This window comes from Pristiophorus japonicus, chromosome 13 (genome assembly GCF_044704955.1).
Source record: "Pristiophorus japonicus isolate sPriJap1 chromosome 13, sPriJap1.hap1, whole genome shotgun sequence".
In the NCBI taxonomy this organism is placed as follows: domain Eukaryota; kingdom Metazoa; phylum Chordata; class Chondrichthyes; family Pristiophoridae; genus Pristiophorus; species Pristiophorus japonicus.
The window spans coordinates 121,483,612-121,505,052 of NC_091989.1; the positions used below are offsets into that span (position 1 = coordinate 121,483,612).

Here is a 21,441-nt window from a genome sequence, read left to right on the forward strand (position 1 = left end):
TGACAGGATCGGTCCAAGTCAGCATGGATTTATGAAGGGGAAATCATGCTTGACAAATCTTCTAGAATTTTTTGAGGATGTAGCTAGTAGAGTGGATAAGGGAGAACCAGTGGATGTGGTGTATCTGGACTTTCAAAAGGTCTTTGACAAGGTCCCACACAAGAGATTAGTGTGCAACATTGAAGCACATGGTATTGGGGGTAATGTATTGACGTGGTTATAGAACTGGTTGGAAGACAGGAAGCAGAGAGTCGGAATAAACGGGCCCTTTTCAGAAAGGCAGGCAGTGAACAGTGGGGTGCTGCAGGGTTCAGTGCTGGGACCCCAGCTATTTACAATATACATCAATGATTTAGATGAAGGAATTGAATGTAATATCTCCAAGTTTGAAGATGACACTAAGCTGGATGGCGGTGTGAGCTGTGAGGAGGATGCTAAGAGGCTGCAGGGTGACTTGGACAGGTTAGGTAAGTGGGCAAATGCATGTTAGATGCAGTATAATGTAGATAAATGTGAGGTTATCCACTTTGGTGGCAAAAACAGGAAGACACAGGGTATTACCTGAATGGTGACAGATTAGGAAAAGGGGAGGCGCAACGAGATCTGGGTGTCATGGTATATCAGTTATTGAAGGATGGCATGCAGGTACAGCAGGCGGTGAAGAAGGCAAATGGCATGTTGGCCTTCATAGCTGGAGGATTTGAGTATAGGAGCAGGGAAGTCTTACTGCAGTTGTGCAGAGCCTTGGTGAGGCCACACCTGGAATATTGTGTTCAGTTCTGGTCTCCTAATCTGAGGAAGGATGTTCTTGCTATTAAGAGAGTACAGCGAAGGTTCACCAGACTGATTCCCGGGATGGCAGGATTGACATATGAGGAGAGACTGGATCAACTGGGCTTGTATCCACTGAAGTTTAGAAGAATGAGAGGGGATCGCATAAAAACATAGAAAATTCTGACGGGATTGGACAGGTTAGAGGCAGGAAGAATGTTCCCTTTGCTGGAGAGTTCCAGAACCAGGGGTCACAGTCTAAGGATAAGGGGTAAGCCATTTAGGACTGAGAAGAGGAGAAACTTCTTCACTCAGAGAGTGGTTAACTTGTGGAATTCCCTAGCGCAGAGAGTTGTTGAGGCCAGTTCGTTAGATATATTTAAAAGGGAGTTAGATATGGCCCTTACGGCCAAAAGGGATCAAGGGGTATGGAGAGAAAGCAGGAAAGGGGTACTGAGGTTGAATGATCAGCCATGATCTTATTAAATGGCGGTGCAGGCTCGAAGGGTCGAATGGCCTGCTCCTGAACCTAATTTCTATGTTTCTATTATGTGTATATTTGGAATTCCCAACATTACGTTGTGGGAACCTTAGATGTTGTTGTGTTTTCTGAATTAGATGAGGGTCAGCCTCTAAGTTTTACGCCTTATTTTAAGGAAATGTGCTAGGAGTAAGTTGGATACACTAGATTTATGTTCGAATTGAGGGTATATATTTTTGATACTCCAGTTCACTTTTTGTCTTCCTTACATTGCAGGTTATTGTATCTGGAATGAAAAAACAAGATTACAATGTCCTGGACCAGAAAAAGACTGTTTTTGATGAGGATTATAAGAATTTTACTGCACAGATCAATGACTTACATGTTTGTATTCATTTAAAGATCTGAATGGATAAATCTTAACTTTGTAATATTTGACTTTATGTGAAAGTCAATGCCCATAATAAAGGTGATCTCAGTGCTGGGTTAGATAAATCCCCTTTTACCTCCTGAACCAGATTTTGAATGACTCTAGCCCAGATTGATGAGTTGAAAATCTATTCTTCCTGATGTTTGTGAGACTTTCAAGTGAGAATGAGTTTCCTAGAGGACCAAGTACAGAGCACAAAACTATTCAAATTGTCAATGCTACTCAGACAGGCAGCTTAAGGGTGAGCTTTGCGCAAAATTAAAATATTACACTGATGCATTAGGATTCATTCTGAGGTTGTGCAGTGTAGAAAGAGTTTTACTCTAACTTTGTGTACTTGACGTACCGCTGCATCATCCCGGAATTTGGTGCTCAAAGTGGGAAAGGATCCCATGGAAAAAGAGTATTGACACTGAAAAGATTTGCATCATCCTGTTGTGAAAGTATCCTTGTACACTACAGAACATTGTAATTTAAAATTAAGCAGAAAGTGATTAACATTGCAAACATTGAGCAATTTGTTAGTGGTCAATACAGTTGGTGTAGCAGCACTTTCCTACTAAAGATAATAATATGTAACATCGCTTAATATAGCTTTCAATTATATGTAGCAGTACTGGTGATCAAATCAAAACAATTATTTGGAGTCCTCTTTTTTAATGTAAAAACCATGGGAATTGTTTTAGCAGTTCTTGCATTTATTAACAAAGATTAAGCAGTTAGAGATTTTGATTTCCTCTAAAGCTATGGATTTAAATCCACCCTCAGAATTGGTAACCCATCAAGTTGCTGTTAGAAAATCTGACCTCAAACATAATTGTGGTATTGAGATGGCTGGGCTGAAAGCATGGAAATTGGGATTATATAAACAACAGATGGGAGAGATTACAAGGCAGTAATCTGATGAAGAGGTTTCAAAGATGTCATAAACTGTCATCTGAGATTATCACTTCAGAGTATGTGTTTTTTTTTGTACATTTGATTTCTTTTTGCGATGGAGAAGAACACTTTCCATTCCAGCATTTGCACTTGAACAGTCAGCTGAAGAATAAAGCTCCTTACACTCTTCCATAATTACCAGCCTTAAAGGCAACCTCTGAAGAGCAGGTCTTCCTGCATTGGTGTGATATTCCTATTTCCACATCTCCGAGTGAGATTTCCAAATGGCGGGCAGCTTTGGATAATTTTTCTGTTGTGGCTTTTCACCCACTATTAAGTGGGTTGAGGTGACCAAAACGCAGTTAACCACTGAGGAGAGACATTCCTGGGTCTGCGCCCGGGTGCACTGGATCACCTGGGTGCAGAGAATACCAGAAAATTGGGTTGGTGGTGCACACTCCTGCAAAGGAACCAACCCAGCTTAATGTAAATGGAGAATTTAGTGGGTTCTTTTACAGGCATGTGCTACGACAAGCCTGATTTTACACTATTAGCTGCACCTTGGTGATTCAGTGCACCTGACCGCAGACCCAGGGCCATCTCTCATAGGAACATAGGAAATAGGAGCAGGAGTAGGCCATTCTCTCCGGGGAACTTTACAGTCATCAGAGAGAGAAGTCTTGGATCCCCTCAATCTGCACCAGGTCTGGATCTGATTCCCAGAACTGAAATGATGGTGTGATAACCTCATGCATCTTTGTATTGATTTACAAAACAAATTCTGTGACATTCATACGATGGCTTCAATTCCCCAACACTGCTGACACTAACTCTTTGTACAGACACCAAGAGGCCAATTGCTGCATATTGATGTGTGATCATTTACATGTTACGTTTTGGGGTTTTTAATCGAGATAGTTTTCTTGGGTTCAGCATCTCAGATCACTCCTCTGGATGGTAATTTCAACATGTCCAGGGATTGAACAGAAAACCCAAGTGGTCAGTCCCCAGCACCATCCACCATCAGGGAGGGCCTAGCAGCTGGTGAAATAAATGTAACAGAGTGGTATTGGCTGAAAGTTTGAATCAGGTTGGTTGTTGCCTCTTGCCTGGGAAAGTAGATGAGATGGGAAGATGGGTGCTCCTAAGAAATAAAAGAAAAATACAAAGTAAAAAAAGTGAGTGTATATTACATCAACATTTTTAAATTTAATTTGGCAGGCCGAAGTTAGACGGTTCATGGACACCACATTTGACAGCATCTCAAGCACTCAGAAGGCCTTGTCGCTTTTGGTGAAATTTGAGAAGTAAGTCTGAATGTGTTGGTACACATGTACAGGTGGCTTTGAAGAATCTGTAGCCTTCCACGTTTCTTTATAAGCGCTGTAGGCACCATTTTTGGCTCAATAAAGGCTTTCTGAACTGAAGGCACTGTGGGAATTTGCTTTCAGCACTTTCTAGCCTCAGGATCCATGACATCAAGAATTTCACAATCACTGATTTGGAAGTGGTGTTGCACTAAGTCCATGCTGGAATAATATGGCGTCTTGTTTCCAAAATTGCAACCCTCTCACTCTGTGACACTTTGCTCTGGTGTGCACGAGCATAGCCTCTCTTGCTTATATCTTTTTTAAGACAAAATTGTGTGCATGTTGTATCTAGCAATCATTAGAACCTGCAATGACTATTACAGTGGAGTGTGAGCCATAACCAACTTATAGAAAAGGCTGTGCTTTAATTGAACCCCATTCTGTTATGATAGAGTGATAAGTTTTATCCAAAAATGTAACCATCACTGATGTGTCTTTCAGGCTTGGAATACCAGATCTTAGAATCGATAAACAATTTCAGAAAATTCTCCATAGCTACAGTAATGATATTGACCTGGTGTCTGAAATTTACACGAAACAAAAGACTGACCCTCCAATACCACGCGACTTTCCTCCAGTGGCCGGAAAAATCATTTGGGCTCGGCAGCTCTTCAGACGTATCCAGGAGCCCATGTTGCTGTTTGAGCAAAGGCCCGGTGTCCTGCAGAGCGAGGATGCAAAGAGAATTATCCGCAGCTATAACAAAGTAGCCAGAGTTTTGTTGGAGTACGAAGTACTTTATCACAGAGCCTGGATGCAACAGGTAGACTCTTGTAACATGTACTGAATGCAGTCTACTTGGCCATGAAATCCTCTTCAGGCTTGTATATAAAGCATTTGCATACAGTCTTAACCTATTGAATGATTATAAATCACACATGTGAGAGAATTAAAACAACTAGGGGCTGCTTGGCAGTGTGTATGATATAAGAACATAAGAACATAAGAATTAGGAACAGGAGTAGGCCATCTAGCCTCTCGAGCCTGCTCCGCCATTCAACAAGATCATGGCTGATCTGGCCGTGGACTCCGCTCCACTTACCCGCCCGCTCCCCATAATCCTTAATTCCCTTATTGGTTAAAAATCGATCTATCTGTGATTTGAATACATTCAATGAGCTAGCCTCAACTGCTTCCTTGGACAGAGAATTCCACAGATTTGCAACCTTCTGGGAGAAGAAATTCCTTCTCAACTCGGTTTTAAATTGGCTCCCCCGTATTTTGAGGCTGTGCCCCCTAGTTCTAGTCTCCCCGACCAGTGGAAACAACCTCTCTGCCTCTATCTTGTCTATCCCTTTTATTATTTTAAATGTTTCTATAAGATCACCACTCATCCTTCTGAACTCCAACGAGTAAAGACACAGTCGACTCAATCTATCATCATAAGGTAACCTCCTCATTTCCGGTATCAGCCTAGTGAATCGTCTCTGTACCCCATCCAAAGCTAGTATATCCTTCCTTAAGTAAGGTGACCAAAACTGCACGCAGTACTCCAGGTGCGGCCTCACCAATACCCTGTACAGTTGCAGCAGGACCTCCCTGCTTTTGTACTCCATCCCTCTTGCAATGAAGGCCAACATTCCATTCGCCTTCCTGATTACCTGCTGCACCTGCAAACTAACTTTTTGGGATTCATGCACAAGGACCCCCAGGTCCCTCTGCACCTCAGCATGTTGTAATTTCTCCCCATTCAAATAATATTCCCTTTTACTGTTTTTTTTCCCAAGGTGGATGATCTCACACTTTCCGACATTGTATTCCATCTGCCAAACCTTAGCCCATTCGCTTAACCTATCTAAATCTCTTTGCAGCCTCTCTGTGTCCTCTACACAACCCGCTTTCCCACTAATCTTTGTGCCATCTGCAAATTTTGTTACACTACACTCTGTCCCCTCTTCCAGGTCATCTATGTATATTGTAAACTGTTGTGGTCCCAGCACCGATCCCTGTGGCACACCACTAACCACCGATTTCCAACCCGAAAAGGACCCATTTATCCCGACTCTCTGCTTTCTGTTAGCCAGCCAATTCTCTATCCATGCTAATAAATTTTCTCTGACTCCGCGTACCTTTATCTTCTGCAGTAACCTTTTGTGTGGCGCCTTATCGAATGCCTTTTGGAAATGTAAATACACCACATCCATCAGTACACCTGTATTCACCATGCTCGTTATATCCTCAAAGAATTCCAGTGAATTAGTTAAACATGATTTCCCCTTCATGAATCCATGTTGCATCTGCTTGATTGCACTATTCCTATTTAGATGTCCCACTATTTCTTCCTTAATGATAGCTTCAAGCATTTTCCCCACTACAGATGTTAAACTAATCGGCCTATAGTTGCCTGCCTTTTGTGTGCCCCCTTTTTTAAACAGAGGCGTTACATTAGCTGCTTTCCAATCTGCTGGTACCTCCCCAGAGTCCAGAGAATTTTGGTAGATTTTAACGAATGCATCTGCTATAACTTCCGCCATCTCTTTTAATACCCTGGGATGCATTTCATCCAGACTAGGGGACTTGTCTACCTTGAGTCCCATTAGCCTGTCCAGCACTACCCCTCTAGTGATAGTGATTATCTCAAGGTCCTCCCTTCCCACATTCCCGTGACCAGCAATTTTTGCCATGGTTTTTGTGTCTTCGACTGTGAAGACTGAAACAAAATAATTGTTTAAGGTCTCAACCATTTCCACATTTCCCATTATTAAATCCCCCTTCTCATCTTCTAAGGGACCAACATTTACTTTAGTCACTCTTTTCCCTTTTATATATCGGTAAAAGCTTTTACTATCTGTTTTTATGTTTTGCGCAAGTTTACTTTCGTAATCTATCTTTCCTTTCTTTATTGCTTTCTTAGTCATTCTTTGCTGTCGTTTAAAATGTTCCCAATCTTCTAATTTCCCACTAATCTTGGCCACCTTATACGCATTGATTTTTAGTTTGATACTCTCCTTTATTTCCTTGGTTATCCACGGCTGGTTATCCCTTCTCTTACCGCCCTTTCTCACTGGAATACATTTTTGTTGAGCACTATGAAAGAGCTCCTTAAAAGTCCTCCACTGTTCCTCAATTGTGCCACTGTTTAGTCTGTGTTCCCAAACTACTTTAGCCAACTCTGCCCTCATCCCACTGTAGTACCCTTTGTTTAAGCACAGTACGCTCATTTGAGACACTACTTCCTCACCCTCAATCTGTATTACAAATTCAACCATACTGTGATCACTCATTCCGAGAGGATCTTTTACTAGAAGATCGTTTATTATTCCTGTCTCATTACACAGGACCAGATCTAAGATAGCTTGCTCCCTTGTAGGTTGTGTAACATACTGTTCTAAGAAACAATCCCGTATGCATTCTATGAATTCCTCCTCCAGGCTACCCCGTGCGATTTGATTTGACCAATCGATATGTCGATTAAAATCCCCCATGATTACTGCCGTTCCTTTTTCACATGCCTCCATTATTCCCTTGATTATTGTCCGCCCCACCGTGAAGTTATTATTTGGGGGCCAAAAACTACGCCCACCAGTGACTTTTTCCCCTTACGATCTATAATCTCCATCCACAATGATTCAACATTTTGTTCATTAGAGCCAATATCGTCTCTCACAACTGCCCTAATATCATCCTTTATTAACAGAGCTACCCCACCTCCTTTCCCTTCTTGTCTATCTTTCCGAATCGTCAGATACCCCTGTATGTTTAATTCCCAGTCTTGGCCACCCTGCAACCACGTTTCTGTAATGACCACCAAATCATACCCATTTGTAATGATTTGTGCCGTCAACTCATTTACTTTATTTCGAATGCTGCGTGCGTTTAGGTAGAGTGTTTTAATAGTTTTTGAACCATGATTTTTAGTTTTGACCCCTCCTGCAGCCCCTTTATATTCATACATATTGTCCCTTCCTATCACCTTGTGGTTTACACTTACCCCAGTGCTACTCTGCTCTGTTGCCTCCTGCCTTTTGCATTCTTTCTTGGGGTCCTGTTCATCTCAGCTCTCACCCACTCTAACTAGCTCAGAGCCCTCTCCTGGGTTCCGAATACACCTCGCATTGAGGCACAGAGCTTTCATGCTTGCCTTTTTATTATACTTTGACCCTTTAGAATTTTGCTGTACAGTAGCCCTTTTTGTTTTTTGCCTTGGGTTTCTCTGCCCTCCACTTTTACTCATCTCCTTTCTGCCTTTTGCTTCTGTCTCCATTTTGTTTCCCTCTGTCTCCCTGCATTGGTTCCCATCCCCCGCCATATTAGTTTAACTCCTCCTCAACAGCACTAGCAAACACTCCCCCTGGGACATTGGTTCCAGTCCTGCCTAGGTGCAGACCGTCCGGTCTGTACTGGTCCCACCTCCCCCAGAACCGCTTCCAATACCCCAGGAATTTGAATCCCTCCCTGCTGCTCCACTGCTCAAGCCACATATTCATCTGAGCTATCCTGCGATTCCTACTCTGACTAGCACGTGGCACTGGTAGCAATCCCGAGATTACTACTTTTGAGGTCCTACTTTTTAATTTAGCTCCTAGCTCCTTAAATTCGTCTCGTAGGACCTCATCCCTTTTTTTACCTATATCGTTGTACCAATGTGCACCATGACAACTGGCTTTTCACCCTCTCTTTTCAGAATGTCCTGTACCTGCTCCGAGACATCCTTGACCCTTGCACCAGGGAGGCAACATACCATCCTGGAGTCTCGGTTGCGGCTGCAGAAACTCCTATCTATTCCCCTTACAATTGAATCCCCTATCACTATCGCTCTCCCACTCTTTTTCCTGCCCTCCTATGCAGTAGAGCCAGCCACGGTGCCATGAATTTGGCTGCTGCTGCCCTCCCCTGATGAGTCATCCACCTCAACAGTACTCAAAGCGGTGTATCTGTTTTGCAGGGGGATGACCGCAGGGGACCCCTGCACTACCTTCTTTGCACTGCTCTTCCTGCTGGTCTTCCATTCCCTATCTGGCTGTGGACCTTTCACTTGCGGTAAGACCAACTCGCTACACGTGCTACTCATGTCATTTTCAGCATCGTGGATGCTCCAGAGTGAATCCACCCTCAGCTCTAACTCTGCAACGCGGTCCGCCAGGAGCTGGAGGTGGATACACTTCCCACACACGTAGTCGTCAGGGACACCGGAAGTGTCCTTGAGTTCTCACATGGTACAAGAGGAGCATATCACGTGACCGAGCTCTCCTGCCATGACTTAACCCTTAGATACACTTAATTTGGCGACAACACTGTTAACAGGTTACTTACTGATATAAAAAAGAAAAAGAAAAGCTCCTCACCAATCACCAGCCAATCATTTACCCCTTTGGCTGTGACGTCACCTTTTGTTTTCTTTCTACTTTTTTGCTTTTTCTCCCGGCTGGAGCTGCACAAGCTGGGCCTTTATCGGCCTTTCCACGCACCTCGAGCTCCCGCCTCCGATCTGCCGCCGCCTCTCGCAGCCGCTGGGCCTTTATAGGCCTCTCCACGCAACTCGAGCTCCCGCCTCTGATCTGCTGCCGCCTCTCGCAGCCGCTGGGCCTTTATAGGCCTCTGCACGCACCACGAGCTCCCGCCTCTGATCTGCCGCCGCGTCTCGCAGCTGCTGGGCCTTTATAGGCCTCTGCACGCACCTCGAGCTCCCGCCACCGATCTGCCGCCACTATATTTGTGCATTAACCATGCAATATTGCAGAAATATTTTCAGGTGTCTGGCTAATTTGAGGCCATTTGTTTATAAGACAGTCCACTTGATTACACTAGGTAATAATATTCAAGAGAAGTATTATTAAGTCTTAGCTATCAGATTAAAATTTATTTAGTAAACCACCGCTCCGGGCAATTTAGGTATAGATTTATTACTCCTTTATGCAGAGCTTCGCGTGGTGGAATCATTTAGTGGAAATTTGGCCATGGAAGTCAGAGTTCACATTCATTATAATGGCTGGGAAACCGTGTGGGCCACACATTCAGCACGTTGGGATCTGTGCCAGAATTCCCAATATGCAATCCACTTGCGTGAAGCTTTGGGTCAGGAGCGCTAAATCATAAATTTCACCTCATGGAGAACATCATAGACTCTTACAGAATAAAGGGGGCAATTCAGCCCGTTTTGCCTGTCCACACCCCTTGATACCCTTACCTCACAAATTGTCCCAGCATCCACAAACTTTGTGGGGAGAAACTTCCAGATTTCTTCTGCCCTTTGTGTGAAAATGTGCTTCCTGATTTCCCTCCTAAAAGGCCTAGCTCTAATTTTAACATCATATCCATTCATTTTTGATTACCCCACCAGAATAAATAGTTTGTATCGACCCAAATTTCCCCAGCCGCCTAGAGCAATGCAGTTAGGGGTGGCACGCCGACTTTCTAAGCCAAGAAAAGCACCAAAAACTTACCTTCCACTTTGGCTGCTCCCTCGTCGTCCAGAGCCATCGGAGTGGCGCTGCAGAGCCTGCGGGGGGCGGGGGCTGCTGAGCAAGCGCGCCGGCAGGGGGACGGGGCTTGGGCCCAGCATCTTGTGGAGTGTGCCGGCAAGGGGATGCATGTCTGTTGAGCGTGCGCGCATGCGCATTTCAGGAAGCTTGGCAATCGGACAATTAAAAGGAGAGCGTCCTCAGTATCATTGGTAATGGACCATATATAAAGGTAAGGTTTAAATATCGATTTGTGTGTGGCTGAGGGAGTGGAAAGGAGTGCTGGATAAGTGGAAGGTGAGAAGTGTGATTTTTGAACATTACCTGAATGTAAGTCCAATACACGAATGGCACAAGAGCGTGCAACAAGAACAAAGAATTTCCTCCATGAGGAAGTGGAGAAACTAGTGACTGTCATTGAGGAGAAATGGCTGGAGCTGGATATCAACAAGAGTGGTCCGTTAAAAGTTTCACCCAAGGAAATGAGAAGAAGATGCAACCTAGTTGCAGAAGAATACTCCGCAGGGGTCAATACCGCAAGATCTGGAAGCCACTGCAAGAAGAAATGGCAAGACATTGGTCAAGTAGTGAGTGTAAGTAATTTCTTCATCTTTAAATTGAATTGCAATTGAAAATGTGACCATCTGTATGTGTCCCACCGATCAGAAGCGCACCATGTGTGAAAATTAATATTTTCATCTTTGCAGAAGAAATTGGCCCACAACAAAAGGGAAAGACTTAGAACAGGAGGAGGTCCGCTAAATCTGCACCAACTGTCACCCCTGGAACAGAGGGTTGCTGCCTTACTGAATCGCACCAGCAGAAAAAGAATCAGCTCTGCACAAGCTGGACCCACACGCGAGGGTGAGGGTGAGTCATTAAAATGCATCGTCGCCCTTCAAATCAACCTGCTGATGGCCTGCTATGCGTCAGACTACTCATGCCACCCATCCTGCCCCCTCCTGTGCTGCTAACCATTTGACTGTTCTGTTGTATTTTGCAGAAGAAGACACTCCTCAACATCCTGAAGATCCAACAGAAGATCCAGATACGTGCGCTCCAGCCCAAGGCGGGTGGGGGAGGAGGGGTCCATGGAAATGTGTTCACGGGAGAATGCTGACTGCGATATGGATCAGCCCATAGTACAGGGCATCACACTACCAGAAACCTCCATGAGCTCCTCGGCGACATTCCATGATTTCACAAGCTTCCGAGGGCGCGGTCCCAGTGGCGGTCGTGAAATGCATGTTGGGACATCCAGCGCCCCACCGTCCCAGCCTGGAGGGGTGCCACTAGGCAGACCTGCGGCGAGGGGAAGGAGAAGCCGACCAGTCTCTCCTGACCTGAGATGCAGCCCTCAGCAGAGTTTAATCAGGTTCTGTCATTGGGTGAGGAGACCAGTGCCATCACAAGATCACTCGTGGCGGCCGTCAGTGGGGTGCGTGATGAGGTAGCGACACTGTCTGGTGAAATCTCAGCACTGAGACAGGAAGTGTGGGTGGGCATTTCAGAGGGTGTGCAAACGATGGCAGATGCCATGAGGGAGCTGGCTTCTGCAATAAGGGCACAAAGGCCGGAGACTCAAATGCCACTCCCACTTCAATCCATGTACCAGCCACCAGTCAGACCAAAGCCGGGCCCTCAATCCCCGCCACCACCATCATCCACCCTATGAGGAAGTGTACTTTCCCCGAGATGTGGGTGAGGGATGGGTGCAGCCTTTCTTTGCTGTTGTTGCTGTTGTTGCTGTTTTTGTTGTTGTTGAAGTGCACTGTAAAATATCCAATAAAAGATATTTTGCATTAAAACTGAATCATGTTCCATTAGGACCACGCAACATTTAGGGACAACTGTAAAAAGTAAAAATCCCTCACCTCTACAGTCATGCGTGCCTGCCGCCCCTAGCCCTGGCGGGAGGGCTAGCCGGTGCGTTCTGCAGTCGACAAGGTAGGACTGCTCTATTTTCAATAGCTGATTTATCTTTTATTTTTGATCATGTTGTGCAGCTGTTGTGCTGAAGATATTGTGATGTTGTGCAGATGTTGTGAAGGTCTTTAGTGCTTTAGAATCCTCTAACTCACCTTCCCCCCCCCCCCCCCCTTCATCTCTGGCTACCTGCGCTGATTTCTGAAATGTAGGTAAGGTTTTTCTATGCCTACAAAAGTGGCCACATTCACTGGCCTAAGTTAGTTTGGAGTAACTTTCAGCTGGCCAAATTTGCTTCTATGGCCAAAAGAGGTGTAAGTGGCTTGTCACACCCACTTTTGGAGAGAACAAACGAAACTAGAAAAAAACCTAACTAACTGACTTACACTGGAGCAAGTTAAATGGGGAAATTTGCGATTTTTAAGTTACTCCAAAAAAAGCTACTTACTCTAAAAAAAAAAAAAAAACGGGGCAACTCTTGGGGAAATTTGAGCCCTCTATATCTATTGAATATATTCCCTATTGAATCCGTTTAACATTTTAAACACCTTGATCAGATCACCTCTGAATCTTCTATACTCAAGGGTGAATGTTCTATACTCATTATGTTAATCTTGTGTGTAAACATTGCTGAAATGGTGGCCGGCCGCCCTTTGCCCACACTCCTAAAAGTGCTGTCCTTTTTATTTACTTTTCTGGCACTGAGTTCTTGATCCTAAATGTGCCATCAGGGAAAATCATTGGGCAAGGCAGTCTAGATTTATCTCGCACACCTTCTACAAGCAGCAATGCCTTACCTACATTTAAGAAATCAGCGCAGATAGCCAGAGATGGGGGGGTGGGGGGGTGGGGGCGCGGGCGGGGGGGGAAAGATGTGTTAGAGGATTCTAAAGCACTAAAGACCTTCACAACATCAGCACAACATCACAACATCTTCAGCACAACAGCTGCACTGTAGAACAGGGAAACAGGTCCTTTGCTGGAATGATGCAGGTTGTATGTGTGTATGTGGGAAGAGGGAAAATGAAAATACCTTTTTTTGTTTTGAAGCGGCACTCTAATATTTGACACTGTTTATCACTTGAGGTAATTTTCTAACATTATGCTGTCAATGGATGAGGCTCTTCCCAGGCAGAACAGTCTGTAAATTACTCCAATAGTCAGTCCAGTGGTACCTGGACTCTAGGGGTAGAAATTGTCCCACGCCCGAAACCCCGTTTCGATGGTTTTTACCGCAGCTGCGGTTTAGGTCGACTCTTGCGTGACATACAGCTTTGTTTTGATCAGGAAGTTGGTCTTAATGGGGGTGGTGACTACACCTGAGGGGCAAAGACACGGCAGTGACAGCAACTGAGGGACGGAAGTTAGGTGCGGAGCAGAGTCACCGCCGTGATGGCATGGCAGTTGGCCGACAAAAATAAAAACACTGCGGCAGCAGCAGTGCTTCCTCCCCTTTAAGGGAAGCTGCACTGCCACTGCAGAAGGCCACAACCTCATTGGACTTCCGGGAAAAAACTTGTTTTGGCACCGCCGAGCGGGCTGAAAATTTTCAGAGGGGAATGTCGCTGTCGGGTGGTTAGATTGGCGGTGCGCACAGTGATGACACGCTTAAGACAGATCGGTAGCAGCGGAGCGACAGGAAGGTGATTGGGGCACCGCCGGGAAAACTTGGGAGGGCAATTGGGCTCGCAGCAGCCATTCCATAAACAGTTGGCGGAACACCACTCCGCAGCATGGCCACCGATTTCTGTGGGAACAGGCTTTAAGGAGAGGGACAATTTTGGCCCCTAAATGTTATGTAATATACATTTGTCATTAATCAGTGCTATTAGGCGGACAGATTTCTTGGTATTTAAATGCAACATTTTTGTGATAAAATACTTCAACTATCATTGAAATATTTCTTAGTATTGCCTCTACAGATCTGGAATGTGAGCTGTAGTTGCATTATTTTGAATTATTTCTGAGCCAAAAAAGATTTACCTAGTGAGTTGAATCAAAATTAAATATGCGCATACATGTCCACATATATATATTTATACATTTTGTTATTTACAATTCTGTTTCAGCTGGAAACTGTCCAGTTTGGCCTCCAGGCATCTTTACTGGTGAAGCATCCAGATACCGGAGAGATGTTTGTGAACTTTGACCCTTACCTTACAGTCCTGATAAGAGAGGCTGAGTGCATGGCTCGAATGGGTTTGGAGATCTCTCAGACTGCAAAAGCACTTCTACAAAAACGGGATATTTTGAAAAAGATGTACAATAAACTGCAGGTATTAATGGCTATCTCTGAGGTGGCACAGTGATAACATGTAGAGGATTATGATTCTCTTTGCATTCTATGAGATGCAGTAATGTGTATAGATTAACATTGTTGTGCAAACCTATTGTCCAACGATACGTATCATCAGTTTTATGATTCTTAAAAGAAAATCTCAAACATATCTAGCGTGGAAAAGTTCTCCTCTGAATTGATCTTGTTCAAATAATCTAAGTGCTGCTTTAATTCATCTACATGTTGTTAAAATATGTCAGTTGTAGTTCAAAGAAAACCTCAAATTACATGAGAAAACTGTACAATGTGAAGGAAACCAAGTGCAAAGTTTGAATTTCGAGGCCCAGAGACAGTTAATGGCACCCACTTTGATCTCTTGCTGCCGTGGAATGGCTCTCGTTAACATATTGAGCAGAGATGAAAACTGCAAATCTGAAATAAAAATTGGAAATGTGCAGATGATAGATTAATGAGTCGGGTATAATTCAGCCACTTCTGACGAAAGGTTATATCTGGAATTTTATCTTTCTCTTCAAATGTTGATTGATCTGCTATGCATTTCCAGCTTTCTAAGGAATTCTACCCCCAATGATTTTAGCCTTCTATTAAAAATCAAATAGTGAATTGAGGATTCTAATATTCTTTATGGTTATTTCCAGTTGTTACTAGAAGAAAACTCCAGAGTACGTGCACGAATTAAGCCGATTTATGAGACCCTTATTGCACCTCATGTGCACAAGATTGATGAAGCCTTTCAGCCAGGTCTTGTAACGCTAAACTGGACATCATTAAGCAATGACCTGTTTTTGGATAAGGTGTATACAAAACTAGGTAATGAATTCTAATCCACACAATACTTGTCGCATCACATTGAACACAAGAGGGAGGGGGGAGGGGGGTGGGTCATTTTAACTTTGGCCGACACTGTAAAATGTGCGCTATTGGTTCGGCCACCCGTTAAACACCTTCAAGTTAATGGAATCGAATTACAGAAGAAGTGTTTAATTGGTGGTCGAGCCGACAACAGCGTTTTACACTATCATCCAAATTCAAAATTACTCCCATTATCCCTAAGTTGTCTGATAAATGATGGAGTTAAGATATCCAGCAGAATTTTTCTATTGAGTGTCTCACTGTATTTAATATTATACAATGTATTTATAAAGGCAAAGTATCCTTGTGGGCAACTAGGTAACTAGTATTTATGAACACCAGTTGGTTTTGATATCTTAGAACAACAGAAAATGATAAATAGCAGTGATTATGAACTTAAATATATTCAACAGAAACGTTTTCATGTTCCGGTGATAAAAACAAGAGGAATATTTCATAAACTCCACTTTATCTGGGAATGGTTCTTTTTCCCTTCTTCTTTTTCTTATGATTATGGATTTTTTCCCCCTTTATTTATGTTGTTGCAATGTTTCTGCCCAAAAGGAGAAATTGATTTGCTGGTTCACAGAATAAATGACCTTGTTGAATATCGTATAGACCGGATCCTGCAAGATATGAGTACCACATCACTTTGTGAATTTTCTGAGGAAACACCATGGACATGTGAGGAGTTTTTAAGCCACACACAGGTACATCAGTGTGCTGTATATCCAGGGCCTTTTTATACAGAACCCAGACGTGAAACCTGATCATTGTATATTCCATAATGATATCTAGCTTGGTTTAAATCAATCCACTGGTCCCCAATTTATTTTTTTATCCATGATCCTAATAGAACTAAATTGTTCAAATTGTCAAAAATGCACACTGGATTTGCTGCTCATGAGCAGAAAATCTAGTCCTTAGAAAAAATCCTGCAGCACTCAATGGGTGGTAATGAATGGAAAAAATATATATTTTATTGAGCTTTGATATATAGTACTAAAGGGAACTCTGAACTGGATATGCTTGTGATCAAGGAGAGCTGAATGCGAATACTCATTATGATGGGTAACACTATTCTTTTCCTCAATACTTGCACCAAGAGATGACATGGGTTACTTGCCTGGCACTGTACAGAATCATAGAATCATAGAAATTTACGGCACAGAATGAGATCATTCGATCCATTGTGACTGTGCCAGCCGACAAAGTGCTATCCAGCCTAATCCAACTTTCCAGCTCTTGGTCTGCAGCTTTGTAGTTTATGGCTCTTCAGGTGCATATCCAAGTACTTTTTAAATGCGATGAGGGTTTCTACCTCTATCACCCTTTCAGCCAGTGAGTTCCAGATGCCCACCAACATCTGGCTGAAAAAAGTTCTGCTCAATTCCCCTCTAATCCTTCTACCCATTACTTTAAATCTATGCCCTCTGGTTATTGACACCTTTGCTTTGGGAAATAGGTCCTTCCCATTCACTCTATCTAGGCCCCTCATAATTTTATACGCTTCAATCAAGCAAACCCTCAGCCTCCTCTGTTCCGAAGAAAACAACCCCAGCCTATCCAGTTTTTCCTAATTTCTATAAGTCTCCAGTCCTGGCAACGTACTTGTAAATCTCTTCTGTACCCTCTCTAGTGCAATCACATCTTGCGTGTAATGTGGTGACCAGAACTGTACACAGTACTCTAGCTATGGCCTAACTGGTGTTTTGTACCATTCAAGCATAACTTCCCTGCTCTTATATGCCTCAGCTAATAAAGGAAAATATCCCATATGCCTTCTTAACCATCTTATCTACCTGTCCTGCTACCTTCAGGGATCTGTGGGCATGCACTGCAAAGTCCCTCTGCTCCTCTATACTTTTCATTTTCCTACCATTTATTGTATATTCCCTTGCCTTGTTAGCTCTCCCCAAATGGATTATCTCACACTTTTCCAAATTGAATTCTGTTTGCCACTTTTCTGCCCATCTGTGCAGTGCATTAATATCTTCCTGCAGTCTACCGCTTTCAACCACACGGCCAATTTTTGTATCATCTGCAAACTTCTTTGATATATACCACAAAAAGCAAGGGATCTAGTACTGAGCCGCTGCGGAACCCCACTGGAAACAGCTTTCCAGTCACGAAAACATCCTTCGACCATTACCCTTTGCTTCCTGCCATTGAGCCAATTTTAGATCCAAATTGGCACTTTCCCTTGAATCCCATGGGCTTTACTTTTCTGACGAGTCTGCATGTGGGAACTTGTTAAAAGCCTTGCTAAAATCCATATAGACTACATCAAACATACTACCCTCACCAACCCTCCTTGTTACCTCCTCAAAAAATTCAATCAAGTTAGTCAGTAACGACCTTCCCTTAACAAATCCATGCTGACTGTCCTTGATTAATCTGTACCTATCTCAATGACAATTGATACTGTCCCTCAGAAATTTTTCCAACAATTTGACCACCACCGAGGTTAAGCTGACTGGCCTGTAATTACTCAGTCTAGCCCTTTCTCCATTTTTCAACAATGGCACAACGTTAGCAGTCCTCCTGCACCACACCTGTAGCCACAGAGGATTGAAAAATGATGGTCAGAGCCTCCGCTATTTCCTCTCCTTTGCTTCTCAACAGCCTGGGATATATTTAAACTACTTTCAAAGATGCTAAACCCCTTAATACTTCCTCTCTCACTATGTTTATGGACGTGTTTATTTGCAACAGAAAAATGCTCTGATTGGATCCCCTTGATCACATTACTTGATTGCTGATTGGTCCCCTTGGAGGATAAGACACATCCAGCAGTTTCTCTAGAATGTGTAATTAGAACCGCCATGCCTACATAATCAATGACTTTGCAAAGTGTAATTTGTGCCATTCCATCTGCCGATTCCATACAGGAGAGAGCTCTCACTCACAGATTAAGACCTCCCCATCCCAAATTCTTGCCCCCCTCCCCCAGCCCAAGTTCCTACCCCCCCCAGCACAAGGTACTGCCCCCCCCCCCCCAGCCCAAGTTCCTGCGCCCCAGCCCATGTTCTTGCTCCATCCCAGCCAAAGTTCCTGCCTCAACCCAGCCCAAGTTCCTGACTTCCTACCCGCTGTGCCATAGATGGAGTATTATGTGTAGGTCATGGACTGTTAACAGATTTATTGGGTATGAAGTGAATAGGGGCAGTGTCGTGACTTCCGGGTTTCATCCACTCCAATGATGTCCCTTGTCTCATATGCACCGATCTTTCTGAGAAATCGGGTGTGGGTGTAAAAGGAGTGGGGTTGGAAGAATGTGATCTGTCTTCCATGAGTTCCCTCTCTCTCTCCCCCCAGTCTCTCTCTCGCCCCCGTCTCTCTCTCTCTCTCTCTCCCCTCCCCAGTCTCTCTCTCCACCCAGTCTCTCTCTCTCTCTCTCTCTCTCTCTCTCTCCCAGTCTCTCTCTCCTCCCAGTCTCTCTCTATTCTTCCCCAGTCTCTCTCCCTTGTCTCTCTCTCTCTCCCTCCCCAGTCTCTCTCCCCCCACTCTCTCTCTATCCTCCAGTTTCTCTCCCTAGTCTCTCTCTCTTTCTCCCCAGTCTCTCTCTCCCACAGTGACTCTCTCTTCCCACAGTCTCTCTCTCTCCCCCAGTCGCTCTCTCTCTCTGTCACTACCTCCAATTTTTTCTCTCCCACAGAAGGCCGCGAAAATGTTTGTGTCGATAATCACAGTGATATTATAGGCAAAAGTCTAAATCAGCAAAGCAGTGTGGTTGGCAGCAGCTTCAGGCTCCTCATGACAGAGGCTCCACTTTCAGTTTCGGGTTAGAGGAATCTGCACATGCGCAGGACGGAGGGGGCGGTGTCCAGGGCGGTTATGTGCATGCGTAGCACGTTTGGGGTGGAGTCCAGGGTGTGCATGCACAGAAGGACACACAAAAAACTGTTGCAAATAATCACTTTTATGTTTATATCATCTGAACTACAATGTCTGCATTGTCCCTCTCTTTTTTGAAGACAGACACAAAGTATTCATTAACAACCACACCTACGCACATTAGCTTTCCTTTTAGTGTCTAATAGGCCCTACTCTTTCTTTAGTTATCCTCTTGCTCTTTATGTATTTATAAAGGATCTTTGGGTTTTCCTTGATTAAAATTGCCAATAAATTTTCCTGCCCTCTCTTTGCTTTCCTAATTTCCATTTTAATTTCATCCCTGCGCGTGCTATACTCCTCTAGGTGTTTAGTTCTCGGTATATGACATAAACTTCCCTTTTTTGCCTTATCCTATCCTGTATGCCTCTTGACATCCAGGGACTCTAGATTTGGGAGTCGCAACCTTTTTCTTTGTGGGAACATATTTGCCCTGAACACCCACTATCTCCTCCTCGAATGCCCTCCACTGCTCTACAGTGGCATCAAATACATCCGAATTTCAAAAACAAAACTGATTGGAGGGCGAGTACAGAAATAAAATTGGTTGGAGTGAGAAAAACAATGGGGCTCCCAGTTAACACTGTTTCTATCCCTTTACAAGGGTTGGACCCAGGGTTTGTGGCTATTGACATAAAGTAACAGCGCATTGCTCATGTGGTTTGTAATATTACTATTGGGGTCCTTAAGTTCTTGTATTTTACTTTTAACTTTGGCTTGACTCACTCAAACATTGAATCGTTTCTTCCTGCCCTACCAAGCTGATTTTCTGGGTGCTTTTCTGAATGGATATCTTGTCAATGCCCTGGCTAATTTTCCTCCTTTACCCAACATCATGAAAAATAGGTTAAGCATTTGTTTGTACTGTTTATGGGAATTTACTGTTCATGATATGGTCGTTTTGTTTATTTACATAGCAACAGGCACTTACTTCAAAGTCATTTTTGATATGAAACATTTCAGACATTTCTGAGAGTTGCAATCAGGTGGTATATAAATATATGTCATTTGTCAACAGCAACTTGCATTAATATAGCACCTTTAACATTAAAAAAACTCCCAAGCCATTTCATGAAAGCGGAATCAAACAAAAACAGATGCTGAGCCAAAGAAAGATGTAATGTATGTGCTTCAAGGGTTCTTTGTTTAAGAATTCATAGCAACACATTGCCATTAAGAACTAGTTGATTTATTAGCAAAGGTTTAACAATCACATTGCACATTACTAGTTCATCCACCAGGCTCACAACCATCTGCCTCATCATGGATCCCCTGAACCCAACTGGCTGGGGTTTTATTGAGTCTTGTGAACATCACATGACTGACTAAGCCACTCACAACTCAACAGCTCTACAACTATTTTGGTTGCATCTGTAAATCAAATATAAATCAAGTGCCCCCTGATTAAAGGGGTGGGGGGCAGGGGTGGGGGGGTGGGGGGCGGGCACCAAAACTGACGCATTAAACAGATTAAACTTTTGACAGTAACTTAATTCAAATTCAAATTTAGTTGCCGGGGGGTGATGATGCACTCCAGTCCCTCCGGCGCCCACCTCTCGCGGAAGGCCGCGAGTGTACTGGTGGACACCGTGTGCTCCATCTCCAGGGACACCCTGGCTTGGATGTAACCGCGATAGAGAGGCAGGCAGTTGGGCTGAACAACCGCCCGCTGCCTGGACCAGTTAATGGCCCCCTTGGCCATTCCCAGGAGCAGTCCTACAAGGAGGCTTTCCGACCTGCCCGCTCCCCTCCGTACAGGGTGCCCAAAGCTCAGGAACGTGGGTCAGAAGTGCAGCCAGAATTTGAGGAGCAGCCACTTCAAATATTGGAAGAGGGGCTGCAACCTCACACTTTCAACGTAGACATGGAACATGGACTCCTCTAGACCCCGAAAATTACAGGCAGCCTGGGAGTCTGTGAACCGACTTAAAAACCTATTGCACGGGACTGCTCCGTGCAACACCCTCCAGGCCAAATCCCCAATAAATAAAGGGAAGACTCCCGTGTAGAGAGCACTCCATTGGGGACTCCCGCCTCCTCCGGACGGCAAGATGGTGCGCCATGGCGTGTCCAGATGGCAGACGAGGATGGCAAAGTGGAGGGTGTGCAAGAACAGCCCGTACAGGAATCCCCTCCGC

General features: G+C 44.1%; 1 protein-coding gene across 1 annotated transcript in view; it reads left to right on the forward strand.

Moving 5' to 3' along the window:
• Positions 1–21,441, forward strand: part of LOC139278184 (dynein axonemal heavy chain 5-like) — a 382,562-nt gene that overhangs the window by 87,116 nt on the left and 274,005 nt on the right. The window contains exons 13-18 of the mRNA XM_070896837.1: positions 1,529–1,636; positions 3,783–3,868; positions 4,373–4,694; positions 14,328–14,534; positions 15,196–15,367; positions 15,974–16,119. Of these exons, the coding sequence (XP_070752938.1) occupies positions 1,529–1,636; positions 3,783–3,868; positions 4,373–4,694; positions 14,328–14,534; positions 15,196–15,367; positions 15,974–16,119 (1,041 nt within the window). The remainder of the gene's footprint in view (positions 1–1,528; positions 1,637–3,782; positions 3,869–4,372; positions 4,695–14,327; positions 14,535–15,195; positions 15,368–15,973; positions 16,120–21,441) is intronic.